Here is a 15,505-nt window from a genome sequence, read left to right on the forward strand (position 1 = left end):
TATTTTGTTGAGTCACTGCTTCATTTGGACGACCTGAGCGTTCCCCATCATTGGTGTCCATGCGACCGCGTTTGAAGTCGGCATACCACTGACAAATGGTTGCTTTAGAGGGAGGAAGCCATTGCTGTGCTTCAACGGTATTTTTTCCCATTAAAAAACAATGTTTTATCAACACGCGAAACTCGTTTTTTTCCATGGTATCGAAATTACAACCGTAGCGTCACTTAAATGTTTCAAAATCAATAATTTTATTGTTCCATTTTTAAAAATTTGACACATATTCTTGTATTGATAGCCAGTACTTTTTAAAAATCAAAAGAGTTTTTAATATATGCGCCATTTCCAGGTTAGTCTCGGGACTTATTGAACGATCTAGTATATAATTAAGAAAGAAAGTTCACTGACTCACTCATCACGAGAACTCAAAAACCGCTGAACGGTCCACCCATCCAGGATGGACAAAGATGCAATTTGGTAGGGAGGTAGATTATAGTTAGTAGACGTCCGCTAAGAACGGATTTGCGATATTCACCGCTAAGGGCGTTTAATTGTGGTTGATAGTTTGTATGAAACATATACAGCAGCTATAAGTTCGCCTGATAGGATATTTATACTGCAGCCTGCAAAATAAAACTAGGAATGTGGTGTATAGAGAGGTTTTATAAAAAAATATATTAAATTATACTAAATTATGCCTTTTAAAAAGTTACTCAGTGTAATAAGTATTTCAAGTGAATGAAAAACAATTTGCGTTAAACATCTTAATAGTAATGCATATCTTCATAACCACGCGGACGTAGTCGCGAGGGACAGTTAGTGTATTATGAAACAAAGTCCCTAAAAGTGTACATACATATGTGATCGATTCCCTCAAAATCTACTGAACGGATTTTCATGCGGTTAAAGAGGAAGGTTTTCGGAACGGCTAAGTCGATTTTAAAAGCGCTTTATTAGCCATAAACAGTTGTAAATTAACCTTTAAAATAAATTATTTAGTATTTATAATTAGAAATTTACTATACAATTTAAATGCGATAAGTGTTTACGTTGAGCTAGTCTGGGTACCCTCCCACAAAAGAATATCAGGTAACGAAATAGCTGATCAAGTTGCAAAAAAATGTATATGATGAGGACCACAGAGATATTGTTAAAACACCTTTCTCAGATTACTTTCCAATCATCAAAGACGGGATTAAATAGACTTTGAATAGACGCACTAAATTCAATGAGCCGTACGCTGACTTACACCACATTTTTTTAAATGCGAGTTGAAGCGAGCGAGCATTGAAACTACATAGATTAATCCTGGCTTTGGATATAAATAACAGTTGCTCAGAAAATAAAATAAATATTACCCGCCGCCCAGAAAAAAAAAATTAGCCAATCGAAGATTTTTTAAACCATTATTCAAGTTTATATGTTCGTCAGTAGAAAAAATATAACAAAGGAAAAATATAAAAATAAAAATTAAGAAGATTTTGTTATAATATTATTGTTTTAGTTTAAGGTGTAAACATTTGTAGTTTGTACAGTTTAGAGCGAAAGACTTGTATCCAGCTCTCAATAAATTAAAAAAAAACTATAACGTCTAGGTAGTACTTTCAATTTCGCTTGAGGTACTTTTTTTAAAAAGTAATAAGTTATAATTTAAACGTAATTTTTGTTTTACACTATCTCATAGTCGCAGCTAATTTTTAACTCATCTGCTTAGAAGTATTTATTTCTAAATTTAGTGAGTTTCTGCCTTATAGTGGTAAGAATTTGTTGTTTTTTTTTTACTCTTTTTTTTGGTAAACAAACAGTATTACACTAGGTATAAAAACTGTCCGTATATTCACAATAAGTACTTAGCGTAACACCAACATCGTTAACCACGGAATACATATGTTATACTGAAAGTTAATTAATTTCATTTATGCATTTATTTCTAGAAAAATAACACTTAACCTAGAACCAACCTAAAACACGGATATTAACGGAAACAAAGATTACGATTTAAATCTTTGAATAGAAATCTAAAATGTATTTATGAAAAAATAAAAATTAAAAACTTTATTTATTTAATTTTTATATACAAATATACATTTGTCAACAGAAAAAATGGACGACCCATTCGTCTCCTGCCCCTATGACCCCGCACATCGTGTTCCACGTTCACGTATCCAAGGTCACATTGTCAAATGTCAAGTTAAACACCCAGAACTTGCCATCTGTCCTTACAACGCTACACACCGCTTACCACATTCAGAAATGACTCATCATGTAAAAAACTGCCCGTCGAGAGCAGCTATGTTTCCGGAAACCCCACCGACGAAGATTGTAGCGAAGTTGACATCACCTACGCCTATCTTGCAGAGGGAATATCTGCCAGAGACTGATCCTAATCACGAAATATGGGATGATTAAATGTTCTCGTTAATTTAAAAACGGTCTCTCTCTATCTATCCAACCTATCGCAGTCCACTGCTGGACATAGGCCCTAAGTTAATTTTAAAAAAGAAAGCATTTAACGAAGGGCATTCAATGAAACAACATGCATTCTAAGCTGTAAACAAAATATCAGTTAAACAGCAGCAGCTTAGGTAAGGTTATCAATAGATATTGAGCCTTCAATTTTAATTCAACATTTTAATATAGATATTGAACAAGTACAAAGTACTTTGTATATATGAAGTAATTGTATATATGTATGTATTATGTTGTATATGTACGTTTGTTTTTACTCTGCAATTGATATCGTCCTAGGTGGCACTAGGGCCGTAGCACACTGTGCTGTGTGGCTACGGCACTAAAGAATTTAGCCACCCCCTCTCTTCCCGTGGGTGCCGTAAGAGGCGACTAAGGGATAACAAGGTTCCACAACCACCTTGGAACTTAAGAAGCCGACCGATGGCGGGATAACCATCCAACTGCTGGCTTTGAAATACACAGGCCGAAGACGGGCAGCAGCGTCTTCGGTGCGACAAAGCCAGTACTGCGGTCACCAACCCGCCTGCCCAGCGTGGTGACTATTGGCAAAACACATGAGTTCACGTTATTTTTGGCGTAAACTTGTGGAGGCCTATGTCCAGCAGTGGACTGTATAGGCTGTACTGATAGGTGGCACTATTTGTCACTTCTCTTTGTACACTACTCTACCGCTTTCACTATGCTGTGTCCCATATGCGCAAAGGTTGTTTGTCAATTGTATTTGTCTAAAGCGCATGCTGTAACTACCTTTAATAGGAATTATATGTATATATTTTAAAACTAAAGTAGAGAGAACATAAGTGCAGTGATATGCACGCATCAGCTCCAAGAGCTGCTAGTGCATTATAAAATAATAATAATAATAATAATATTTAATACCTTGGCATAATATAACTGATTGTAATTTTTTTTAAACATGGAATTCTTGGTGGTTGATGGTTCTTACTAAATAAATAAATAAGTGGTCCAACAGTTGTCTGGAAGAGATCGCTCTTCTAGCGAAAAGACTGCCTTTGTACACTCTTTATTTGTAATAAGGTTATTGTTTTGATTTTTGTTGTGTGCAATAAAGAGTATTATTACTTTTGTATATTATTTATTTTATTTTGGTACTGAACGAAATTATTTTCTGTTTGCAACTGCTGTTAGATACGCAACACAATCTCGCTCTTAGGCTGAGCGCTCAATACCTGTACAGATACTTATAAAAGATAGATATTCAGTTTTGCGATATGGTTTTAGATGTCTATCAAGTGTTTTACTTGCATAAAACTTAAAATCTGTCTGCTCAAACTGTTATTTCTATTTATATACTATCTGACCCAGGTGAACTTCGTATCGCCTAACACAAACTTTATCGTATGGTATTAAAGTTCAAATTGACTTTTAAGTATTATCACAAATCTTTTGTATGGGAGTATAGAAAAGTGTTGTTTTTAGACTTTATCAGGAAATTTTAATTTTTTTTTTTTTTGAATTTTTCTCTCCGTAAGAACCATCCTCGTACTTCAAGGAATATTTTAAAAAAAGAATTAGCGAAATCGGTCCAACCGTTCTCGAGTTTTGCGCTTAGCAACACATTCAGCGACTCATTTTTATATTATAGATATAACAATAGGTTGACAAACAAGTGTACAGCCTAACTGATGGTAAGCGATTACCATAACCTAGCCTGCATTACGAGAAGCATTGCAAGCGCATTGCCGACTCTCCCAGCTGTGGTCACCTTACTCACAGGAACACTAGAGTGCTTGAAAGTAGTATTGTTTCCTAAAAATTTTTAAAATATATTTTACGTATATGTGATTTAACTTGATGCCTTTCACTTGTATAGATGCTGTTTGTTCTGAAGGAACTAAATACATATGTTATTCAATAATTTTGTAATAAGTTATGCTTCTAATGCTCAGAGGCACTTTAAAAGTTTATTTTGTATAATTATTTGTTAATCATATCTCTTAATGAGCCTCAATTCAGAGAAGTGATAATGATAAGAAACTGAACAAGTAACTTGAAAATGATTTTTATTTGATTAGAATACATAGATGTAAGCTTTATTTATTTTATAAGTTAGTAAGAGTAAATACATTGATGTTTTGAATGATTTGGCTGTCCATTGTATTATTTTAACTACAAGATTAATGTAAGGATATTAAGGGCCAGTTCACCTGGTGTAGATAATTGGATCAGAGTTTGATTTATTATCCTTTTTTATGAAGGAATTTCACTATATTTATTGCATATTTCTATTCAAAAATGTTCATCTAAAAGTTGTAGTTTCTTAATTGTAGCGTAACACGTCTTAATGACCTTGCTGGATAAACTTTATCCACGATTGGGGAAACGGGCCATAAAAGTATTATTAAAATATTTTTTATTATGAAACAAACATTAAATTTCATAGAATATCTACCATCTAAATTTTTTTTATTTCGATACCTAGTTAGTAATTGCTAGAGTGTCTCCAATAGCCGAATAGGTAACTAATCACAGACGCACATTTCCATAAAAAGCAAAAAAAAAACAATTCGATATAAATATTTTATTTATTCATTCTGGCTAGGCGTGGCTGCTCTGAGCGACTTCTCCAAGTTCTTCAGAGCCGGCGTGATATTGCTTCCTAAGTCTTCGACGACGCTTGACAAGTACACTGAAATAATATATTATTCATAACGTAAAAGTGGCAAACAAACGAACGGCACACCTGATGGTAAGCGGTTACCGTAGGCTGTAGACGCCTGCAACAGAAACTACCCCAGAAACTCTCTACCTTACTCACCACAGAGCACAACACTACTTGAGGGTAGATAGAGTAAATATTTACTGCTGGTGCTACCTCAATATAATATTCTTTCCATTTTATTTGAACCATTTAAAATGTACATATACATAAAAACAAATATACTATTTTGTTCATTGTTAAGCATTTTTGAGAACAAATTACAGATTTGTATTAAAAAAAAAAAGATATTACTCTATTGTTACTCATTAATATTTATGTTTCCTTCACGCAAGGAGTTTTATTTTTAAATCATTTTTGAGAGATTAGTGCTTAGTCCGTGCCCAATTCCTAGCGGCTCTAACCACCTTTCTCATACAGGGGAAGAACAGCAACACTTGCAAGTAATATTAGGCTGTAGTCTACTGTCGGCTGTAATGACTTTTTTTTTTTATATCACTAGTTCGGCAAACAAGCGTACGGCTCACCTGATGGTAAGAGGTTACCGTAGCTTATTGACGCCTACAATACCAGAAGCATCGAAAGCGCGTTGCCGACCCAATCCCCAATCCCCGCAGGAGCTCTGGTCACCTTACTCACCAACAGGAACACAATACTGCTTGAAAACAGTATTATTTAGCTGTGGTCTTCTGTAAGGTCGAGGTACTACTCCAGTCGGGCTGCTCCATATTTTGAGCGGGAAATTCCTGCTGTGCCCTACCTCAGTTACACTGTACAAACTGTCATATTTATCATGTTATTGCATACTATAATATTGAAAACTCACCAATATCAGTAAGACAACGCTTCGTCCCAAGCGCATCCATATTATGTATGTTCAATATTTTTTCAGCATACACCTCGCACGTGTGAGTGCAAAGCTAAAAACACGATTTAATAATAAAACGTTTTTGTACAATCAAATATATCTCATAAACTTTATTTTGTTTTTTTTTTTCAATTAAAATTTATTTTTACAACAATGAGACTTGTTTGTTTATCATTTTTAAGATATATATTCTGTACCCAATTTATACTTAAATAGAACAATAATTAAAAACTAACTATCTGAAACTATGCTCAATTGTATCCTAAGCTCGACCCGTGCTATTCACATCCCTATGGAAAAATCATAGAAAATGGACAAATGCAGACCAAATTCTCATTCAGGGTTATGAGAGTCTATGAGACCTGATAGATTCTTATAACTCGGTATAAGAATTTGGCATGCATTTGTCCTTGTTTTATTCGATTTTTTCTACATTTTTATCATCATCATCATCATCATCATTACAGCCTATACAGTCCACTGCTGGACATAGGCCTCTACAAGTTTAAGCCAAAAATAACGTGAACTCATGTGTTTTGCCCATAGTCACCACGCTGGGCAGGCGGGTTGGTGACCGTGACATTTTTATACAGTGGTAAAATACCACAACATAGGAGTAATCTACCAAAATACGTACTTCAGTGAGAAACTGCCAGGGCGCCTGTTTCTCCGAAAGGTGCATCTCAAGGTGTTGAGGCAGCGTCATCAGGTACTGACCGATCTGGAAAATAATACAGAGTACTATCGATAGTTATTTTGGTTATATCAACAGTTAGTTTTATGAGGTTTCAATAGTTTTTATTCTGTCGGAACTGAGATTAGAGAGGGCGCCACTTATATAGGGATAATAATAATAAGATTTATTTATTTTGGATGGGATGGATATAATAGACGAATGTCCATCTAATATATAAAATTCTCGTGTCGCGGTGTTTGTAGTTAAACTCCTCCCAAACGACTTGACCGATTCTCATGAAATATTGTGTGCATATTGGGTAGGTCTGAGAACCGAAAAACATTTATTTTTCATCCCCTTAAATGTTAAGGGTAGTCCACCCCTATATATTTATTTTTTTATATATATTTCATTTTTTTTTAATTTTTAGATAAATTATTTATTTTTTATTTTATATATGATATGATTTGGCGTTGAAAAATATATACAAACCAACATATTGTTAGTGGAAACTTTATTGAAAAATGTGTTTTTGTAAGAATATTAATTGTATGTGATGTTTATATTGTTTGTTTCCCAAATAAATAAAAATAAAATAAACCCTAAATTTTCACCCTTCTACTACCAACCCCTTTTCTTAAATAGCGTTTAGCGGCAAGACAACGTGCGAAGTCAGCTCGTATAAATAGGTATATAATTAGTAAATAGCTATATATGTAAAAATAAATATTTTTAATATGCAAACATAACATTCCTAAGATAAGCAATATATTATTTGTTACATTCAGACTCGGGGCGAGCATCGTCTAATTAGATATGAAGCACGAGTTAATACAACTGGTCTTACCTCAGTGATATATTCCTGGGGCGACAGCGCGAAGTCAGGTAGGTCTGTTGTGAGAGCGTCGTTGTTGTGCCACACTGACAACTGGGAGATTTTATCTGAAACCATTGGATATTTATGTGTACAGTATTGTGTTCCTGTTGGTGAGTAAGGTGACCAGAGCTCCTGGGGGGATTGGGGATTGGGTCGGCAACGCGCTTGCGATGCTTCTGGTGTTGCAGGCGTCTATAAGCTACGGTAATCGCTTACCATCAGTGAGCCGTACGCTTGTTCGCCGACCTAGTGACATAAAAAAAAACATAATTTCTAATGTAATGTAATTTTGTTTGTTTTTGTTTTTTCATTTCATTTGACAGTTTAAAAGTAGTACAATGGAATAATGTTATGTAAATACATTCAAATAACAAGAAAAAAAAATGTCCATTATTTCGGCCAATTACTTGAAGATATTGTTATCTTACAAAACTTTGTTATTTAATGAGAGTATAGAGAGTATAATTAAATGATACTATTAGGTTTTTTTTAGGCTTTGATAGGCTTGCGTTTGTCCACTATTTCACCTGACTGCCTAATGCGAGTTTTATTCACAGAAACATGAGAGAAACGAGTTTATACGTGAAGATTATTTTGCATGGGAATTAAAACACTGCAGCCTAGACGATAAAGAATATACGATACAATCGATACAGAGCCATCTAGCGGCAAACGCGAGAACTAGGTTGAAACGCCGAATTTCCCATACAAAATGAAGTTAAAATTTACGCCCGTTATTGCGAGACGGATTAAACAAAACTCGCACTAGGCACTCTGATGATAAGTGAAAATGCGGTCTAAGATGGAGCACAGTTTAACAAAAATGTATGTACGCGCACCACTTCGAACGCTTGCGCCGAATAGAACAATTATCTTTATGTGTATATTATTGTAGGGAGTAAATTCGTGTGTAAGAAAATTAGACAAAAAAATATCGGTACTAAGTTCACCGTGTCAGCAAAAAAAAGGTTTGAAAGATATTTAGTTATCATTCAAAACATACAATCTAATCTACTAACAATAATGCGGGTAGAATACAAAAAAATTAAAAAAAGACAGCAGCGGGAACTTACTTAACTGCACATCAATAGGGTTCCGTAGTATGGATCTCGCGAGAGTTTTGAGCACATCTCGAGCCCTACGAAGCCCTGCGACGCTGGGGGGCGAAGCCCTAGCCACTCGTCTCATTTCCGCGTCCAGTAGTATCATTTGTAAGTCCAGCAGTGGATTATCTGGTTTGGGATCTATAAAGGAAAATAATTTATTTAAATTTATTTCTACTCAACGTACGTTATTCAAGTACGACTTTAGTAAATGGCTAAAAAAAACTCTTTTGTACCTATATAAAAATATACCGTCGAATCGAGAACCTCCTATTTTTGTAAAGTCGGTTAAAAAACTACTGTATAGTTTACAATTTTAGAACGTAGAGCAACCCAACTGGCGAGGTACCCCAACCTTACGGAGAATCACAACTAAATAACACTGCTATCAAGCAGTGCTGTGTTCCTGTGGTGAGTAAGGTGACCCAGAGCTCCTGGGGGGATTGGGGGTAAGGTCGGCGACACGCTTGCCATGCTTCTGGTGTCGCATTAGGGTTGACAGATTCAAGCGCGTCATTTTCGGGACAATTCGAGGATCTCGAATTCGGTTGGTTGAAAAATATACGAAAATTGGATTCGAAAACTAGTAGTATTCGAAATCCGGGACAATCAACTATAATTCCTGGACACGGGAGAAGACACGTAATTCCGGGACAATCCCGGATTATCCAGCCATCTGGCAACCCTATGCAGGCGTCTATAAGCTACGGTAATCACTTACAATCAGGTAGGCCGTAAGCTTGATTGCCACCTGTATAGTATAAAAAACTGTCACAACTAATTCCATAAAGCCACATCCTACCTTCGTCCTCCTGCTGTCCAGCAAGAGTATCCAGCAGTACAGCGGTCGCGTTCTCCAGGATCAATGACGCTGGGAAAGTGTCGCTGAGAACACCGGTGACCTTGCCAGAGGTCACTGATGAAAGGAACTGGCTTTCGATACGGCGTGTGTGGGATGTTATTAGATTTAGTACTGCTGAGGTGAACGCCTAGAAGTGAAAAGAGAAATTATTGTTTTTGATCGCAACGTGCGATGACGTAATCACCATCTACCCCACGGCTCCCATGTCATCAAAAATAAGCTACCCCCTTCGGTGTTTACGTAATACTTGAATGACACTTAACAAAGGACGAGGAAGGGTCCAAATTTATGACATCACATTTCAAAATATGTGTAGTTGCATATGTTTAGCATATTTGAACTACATGTCTATTACCGATTATGATATAAATTTTTAAATTAATAATTTCAAGTAAAGTTACATAATATATGACGTCACACTAGGTGGGTCTCAGAAATGAAGCCAACTGTGACAACGGTAAGGGGTCAATAATTCATCAAATTCGTTTAACATAATTTATAGATGGCCCCTAAGCATATTTTGATAAAACTTCTAGAACGGTACCTCGACAGAAGGAGCGTAGTATGGATATATAGAAGAGCCAGCTATCTTCTTTCCTCTGCTGTATGCTGTACTTAGCCACGTATCGCTTCTCTCAGCCACGGAGAGAAGAGCTCTGGATTGTTCTAGAAGATCCTCCTTGGAGTAAAGAATACGACCATTTTATATATTTAAAACAAAATATCCTAATTAGTGCTTCCAAGTTGCCATTAAATCTATATTGGAGTACCGTCAAAATCGATCCAGCCGTTTCAGAGATTAGCCGGAACAAAAAGGCAGAGAGACAAAAATCGTAAAAAATGTTATTTTCGTATATGTACCGCGTAATACATATATAATTATGCATTTAGTAAAAAGCGGTTATAATAATATTACAAACAGACATTTCAATTTTATTTATTTGTAAAGATGTACAGATTAAATCTCACCTGTTTGACCTGAGGTTCCTCCAAATAGCTTAAAAAGAGGGTAGTCTGCAAATCCGTATACTTGGGCAGTAGGGCTCTAAGCGGAGCGCCCGCCGCGCGACCCAACTCGCGCAGTGCGGACTGTGGCACTTCGTCTTAGGAAATTTAAATATACTATCATTAATAAAATAAAAAAACATATTTAACGCAAGGATTCTGGCGGCAAGGGAAAGTTAAATATTGACTATGTCGGTCGTAGGTTCAAGACCGTGTTGGTCTCTTCGTTAAGCTACCTAAAGTCTCGGTTGTAAGAGGTACTTGTCAACAACGTTTACTTTCGACAAATAAATTTGACGATAAACCACTATTGGAAGATGTAAATGTCTAAAATCACAAGAAAATAACTGAGGTATGGCACAGCAGGAAATTTCGTGCTCAAAATATGGAGCAGCCCGACTGGGGAAGTACCTCGAGCTTACAGAAGACCACAGCTAAATAATACTGCTTTCAAGCAGTGTTGTGTTCCTGTGGTGAGTGAGGTGACCAGAGCTCCTGGGGGGAATTGGGGATAGGGGATGCTTCTGGTGTTGCAAGCGTCTATAAGCTACGGTAACCGCTTACCATCAGGTGAGCCGTACGCTTGTTTGCCGACCCAGTTGTATTTAAAAAAAAAAGTCACCTTTATTAGGTCTGGGCGCCTCAATAACATTTCTTATACAGTCGATAAACTCATCGAAATCGGTCTTGAGATCGATCAGCAGCGTGATCCCCTCCTCGGCCGTCTGACACATCTTGAATTTTGCCGTCACTATCTGTAAATCGATGATTGAAATTTACTGCTTCAGAAACAATATAAGAAGGGCTTCGTATGGAAAATAAATAACGAGTGCGCTTTAGACCACACGACAGAAGTATAAGTTCTTTAGCTCCATCTATATGTATGTACTAGCTGACCCCGCAAACGTTGTCTTGCCATTTATTTTATTAACCTTCTCAAACCCCCCCTCCCCCATAACTTAGGGGAACGAAAAATAGATGTTGGCCGATTCTCAGACCTACCCGATATGTACACAGAATTTCATAATCTATATACCTACATATAATAAAATGGTAGGAAAGTCAAAACTGTACATTGAATATTTTTTTAAAAGAATACTTGGGGTGTGATCTACAATCGATACCGATGCCAAAAATATAGTTTTTTGAATTTTTGTCTGTTTGTCTGTATGTCTGTATGTATGTCCGGGATAAACTCAAAAAGTACTGCATGGATTTACTTCAAATTTGGCACGAATATTATTAAGAAGTCGGGTCAACATATAGGCTACATATTATCACGCTATCACCTATGGGGAACGAGCAGTGAACCTTTATTTCCTCAACGCATTCTGTAACAACGTGTAATCTAACGACGCATATTTGAATGTTGTTGTTATTATGTTAATAACCATATAAGCTAGCTTCACACTATAAATAAAGACATTCTGTAGTATTTTTAGTAAAAGCATTGCACCCGTGCGAAGTCGGGGCGGGTCGCTAGTATATAATAACCCTCTTAACCTCCCTCTCCCCCATTATAACTTAGGGGTATGAAAAAATACATGTTCGATTCTCAGACCTACTCAATGCGCACACAATATTTCATGAGAATCGGTCAAGCCGTTTCGGAGGAGTTTTAACTACAAACATCGCGACACGAGAATTTTATATATTAGATATATGAGGGGAAGGGAGAAAGAAAATGTGTGCTCGCACCTCTCTCTCTATTGATCCTACAGTAATACACGAAACGTAACTCTCTTTCCCACTATCTTCACTAACTTATCTCCTTCTCAATTTCTATTCACCTCACCCGATCACACTTTTCATAACGCTCTCGTCACGCATTCACCAGCTTACTCCTCAAGTAAGGAATTAGTGATTCATCACTATCACCTAGTTCAGCTACGCCCCTTGACCAGTTAAATCTTAGTCATTAAGAACCTATCCGAACTTTCCTCGACTAGTAAATTTAAACAAATAATTTTCAACAAAGCTGAGTGACAGCGATGAGTTAATATTTTCTTAACGCAAATAAACTGATAATGTAAGCGACGCAAGATTATCTGTGATCCATGTATACATAATCTGTAATGTGATACAAATCTGTATGTTGGTAAAATTTAAATATTATTAGTGTAAGGCATATTGTGAGTAGTCTAGTAACCGTCGCTGCGATCACGTTTACGATTAAGTCACTTGTAAAAGCTTCTATCCATTCTTAAATAAATATATCTTCGTCCACAAGTGTTTATATCCGAACAACATCGACCAGACCGACCAGAAGACATGTACTATAGAAACCTTCGTAGGAGATGGATCCAATGACAGCAACAAATCAGTGTACAGCCTCACTAGCTCGGCAAGCGGTTGATCCGTCTTCAAAACTGTTGTCAGCCAATCCATCTGTAAGGCAAATGTGTACATTCACTACAAAAAATATTAAATATGAATTTTATGTACCAACATTTATAGACACAGCCATAAAAAAGGTTATTATTTTTATATGAATTACGATTGTAATTTTTGAAACTTCCGATATTTCGGCGACTTTATCGACACTTTGCTCACGGGAGACTTAAAATTGCAACATAAAATTGCTCGTGAGCGCCCGGAGGGAGTGCTCGCGGCGCCCCCAGCTGGCACACGACAACAGTAGTGAGAGCGCGCACCTGTCTCCCGGCGTCCTCGGCCACGATGCTCGTGAGCGCCCGGAGGGAGTGCTCGCGGCGCCCCCAGCTGGCACACGACAACAGTAGTGAGAGCGCGCACCTGTCTCCCGGCGTCCTCGGCCACGATGCTCGTGAGCGCCCGGAGGGAGTGCTCGCGGCGCCCCCAGCTGGCACACGACAACAGTAGTGAGAGCGCGCACCTGTCTCCCGGCGTCCTCGGCCACGATGCTCGTGAGCGCCCGGAGGGAGTGCTCGCGGCGCCCCCAGCTGGCACACGACAACAGTAGTGAGAGCGCGCACCTGTCTCCCGGCGTCCTCGGCCACGATGCTCGTGAGCGCCCGGAGGGAGTGCTCGCGGCGCCCCCAGCTGGCACACGACAACAGTAGTGAGAGCGCGCACCTGTCTCCCGGCGTCCTCGGCCACGATGCTCGTGAGCGCCCGGAGGGAGTGCTCGCGGCGCCCCCAGCTGGCACACGACAACAGTAGTGAGAGCGCGCACCTGTCTCCCGGCGTCCTCGGCCACGATGCTCGTGAGCGCCCGGAGGGAGTGCTCGCGGCGCCCCCAGCTGGCACACGACAACAGTAGTGAGAGCGCGCACCTGTCTCCCGGCGTCCTCGGCCACGATGCTCGTGAGCGCCCGGAGGGAGTGCTCGCGGCGCCCCCAGCTGGCACACGACAACAGTAGTGAGAGCGCGCACCTGTCTCCCGGCGTCCTCGGCCACGATGCTCGTGAGCGCCCGGAGGGAGTGCTCGCGGCGCCCCCAGCTGGCACACGACAACAGTAGTGAGAGCGCGCACCTGTCTCCCGGCGTCCTCGGCCACGATGCTCGTGAGCGCCCGGAGGGAGTGCTCGCGGCGCCCCCAGCTGGCACACGACAACAGTAGTGAGAGCGCGCACCTGTCTCCCGGCGTCCTCGGCCACGATGCTCGTGAGCGCCCGGAGGGAGTGCTCGCGGCGCCCCCAGCTGGCACACGACAACAGTAGTGAGAGCGCGCACCTGTCTCCCGGCGTCCTCGGCCACGATGCTCGTGAGCGCCCGGAGGGAGTGCTCGCGGCGCCCCCAGCTGGCACACGACAACAGTAGTGAGAGCGCGCACCTGTCTCCCGGCGTCCTCGGCCACGATGCTCGTGAGCGCCCGGAGGGAGTGCTCGCGGCGCCCCCAGCTGGCACACGACAACAGTAGTGAGAGCGCGCACCTGTCTCCCGGCGTCCTCGGCCACGATGCTCGTGAGCGCCCGGAGGGAGTGCTCGCGGCGCCCCCAGCTGGCACACGACAACAGTAGTGAGAGCGCGCACCTGTCTCCCGGCGTCCTCGGCCACGATGCTCGTGAGCGCCCGGAGGGAGTGCTCGCGGCGCCCCCAGCTGGCACACGACAACAGTAGTGAGAGCGCGCACCTGTCTCCCGGCGTCCTCGGCCACGATGCTCGTGAGCGCCCGGAGGGAGTGCTCGCGGCGCCCCCAGCTGGCACACGACAACAGTAGTGAGAGCGCGCACCTGTCTCCCGGCGTCCTCGGCCACGATGCTCGTGAGCGCCCGGAGGGAGTGCTCGCGGCGCCCCCAGCTGGCACACGACAACAGTAGTGAGAGCGCGCACCTGTCTCCCGGCGTCCTCGGCCACGATGCTCGTGAGCGCCCGGAGGGAGTGCTCGCGGCGCCCCCAGCTGGCACACGACAACAGTAGTGAGAGCGCGCACCTGTCTCCCGGCGTCCTCGGCCACGATGCTCGTGAGCGCCCGGAGGGAGTGCTCGCGGCGCCCCCAGCTGGCACACGACAACAGTAGTGAGAGCGCGCACCTGTCTCCCGGCGTCCTCGGCCACGATGCTCGTGAGCGCCCGGAGGGAGTGCTCGCGGCGCCCCCAGCTGGCACACGACAACAGTAGTGAGAGCGCGCACCTGTCTCCCGGCGTCCTCGGCCACGATGCTCGTGAGCGCCCGGAGGGAGTGCTCGCGGCGCCCCCAGCTGGCACACGACAACAGTAGTGAGAGCGCGCACCTGTCTCCCGGCGTCCTCGGCCACGATGCTCGTGAGCGCCCGGAGGGAGTGCTCGCGGCGCCCCCAGCTGGCACACGACAACAGTAGTGAGAGCGCGCACCTGTCTCCCGGCGTCCTCGGCCACGATGCTCGTGAGCGCCCGGAGGGAGTGCTCGCGGCGCCCCCAGCTGGCACACGACAACAGTAGTGAGAGCGCGCACCTGTCTCCCGGCGTCCTCGGCCACGATGCTCGTGAGCGCCCGGAGGGAGTGCTCGCGGCGCCCCCAGCTGGCCGCCAGCGCCCCGGCGGCCGCGCGGCGCCAGCAGCGCGC

The 15,505-nt window shown here is 41.7% G+C and overlaps 1 protein-coding gene across 1 annotated transcript; it reads left to right on the forward strand.

Moving 5' to 3' along the window:
* The first annotated feature begins 2,100 nt into the window (after positions 1 to 2,100).
* Positions 2,101 to 2,406, forward strand: LOC123667295 (gametocyte-specific factor 1-like). The gene has a single exon (XM_045601248.1). It carries the CDS (start codon positions 2,101 to 2,103, stop codon positions 2,404 to 2,406), a length of 306 nt encoding a protein of 101 aa, XP_045457204.1.
* Positions 2,407 to 15,505: the final 13,099 nt, after the last annotated feature.

This window comes from Melitaea cinxia, chromosome 27 (assembly GCF_905220565.1).
Source record: "Melitaea cinxia chromosome 27, ilMelCinx1.1, whole genome shotgun sequence".
Lineage (NCBI taxonomy): Eukaryota > Metazoa > Arthropoda > Insecta > Lepidoptera > Nymphalidae > Melitaea > Melitaea cinxia.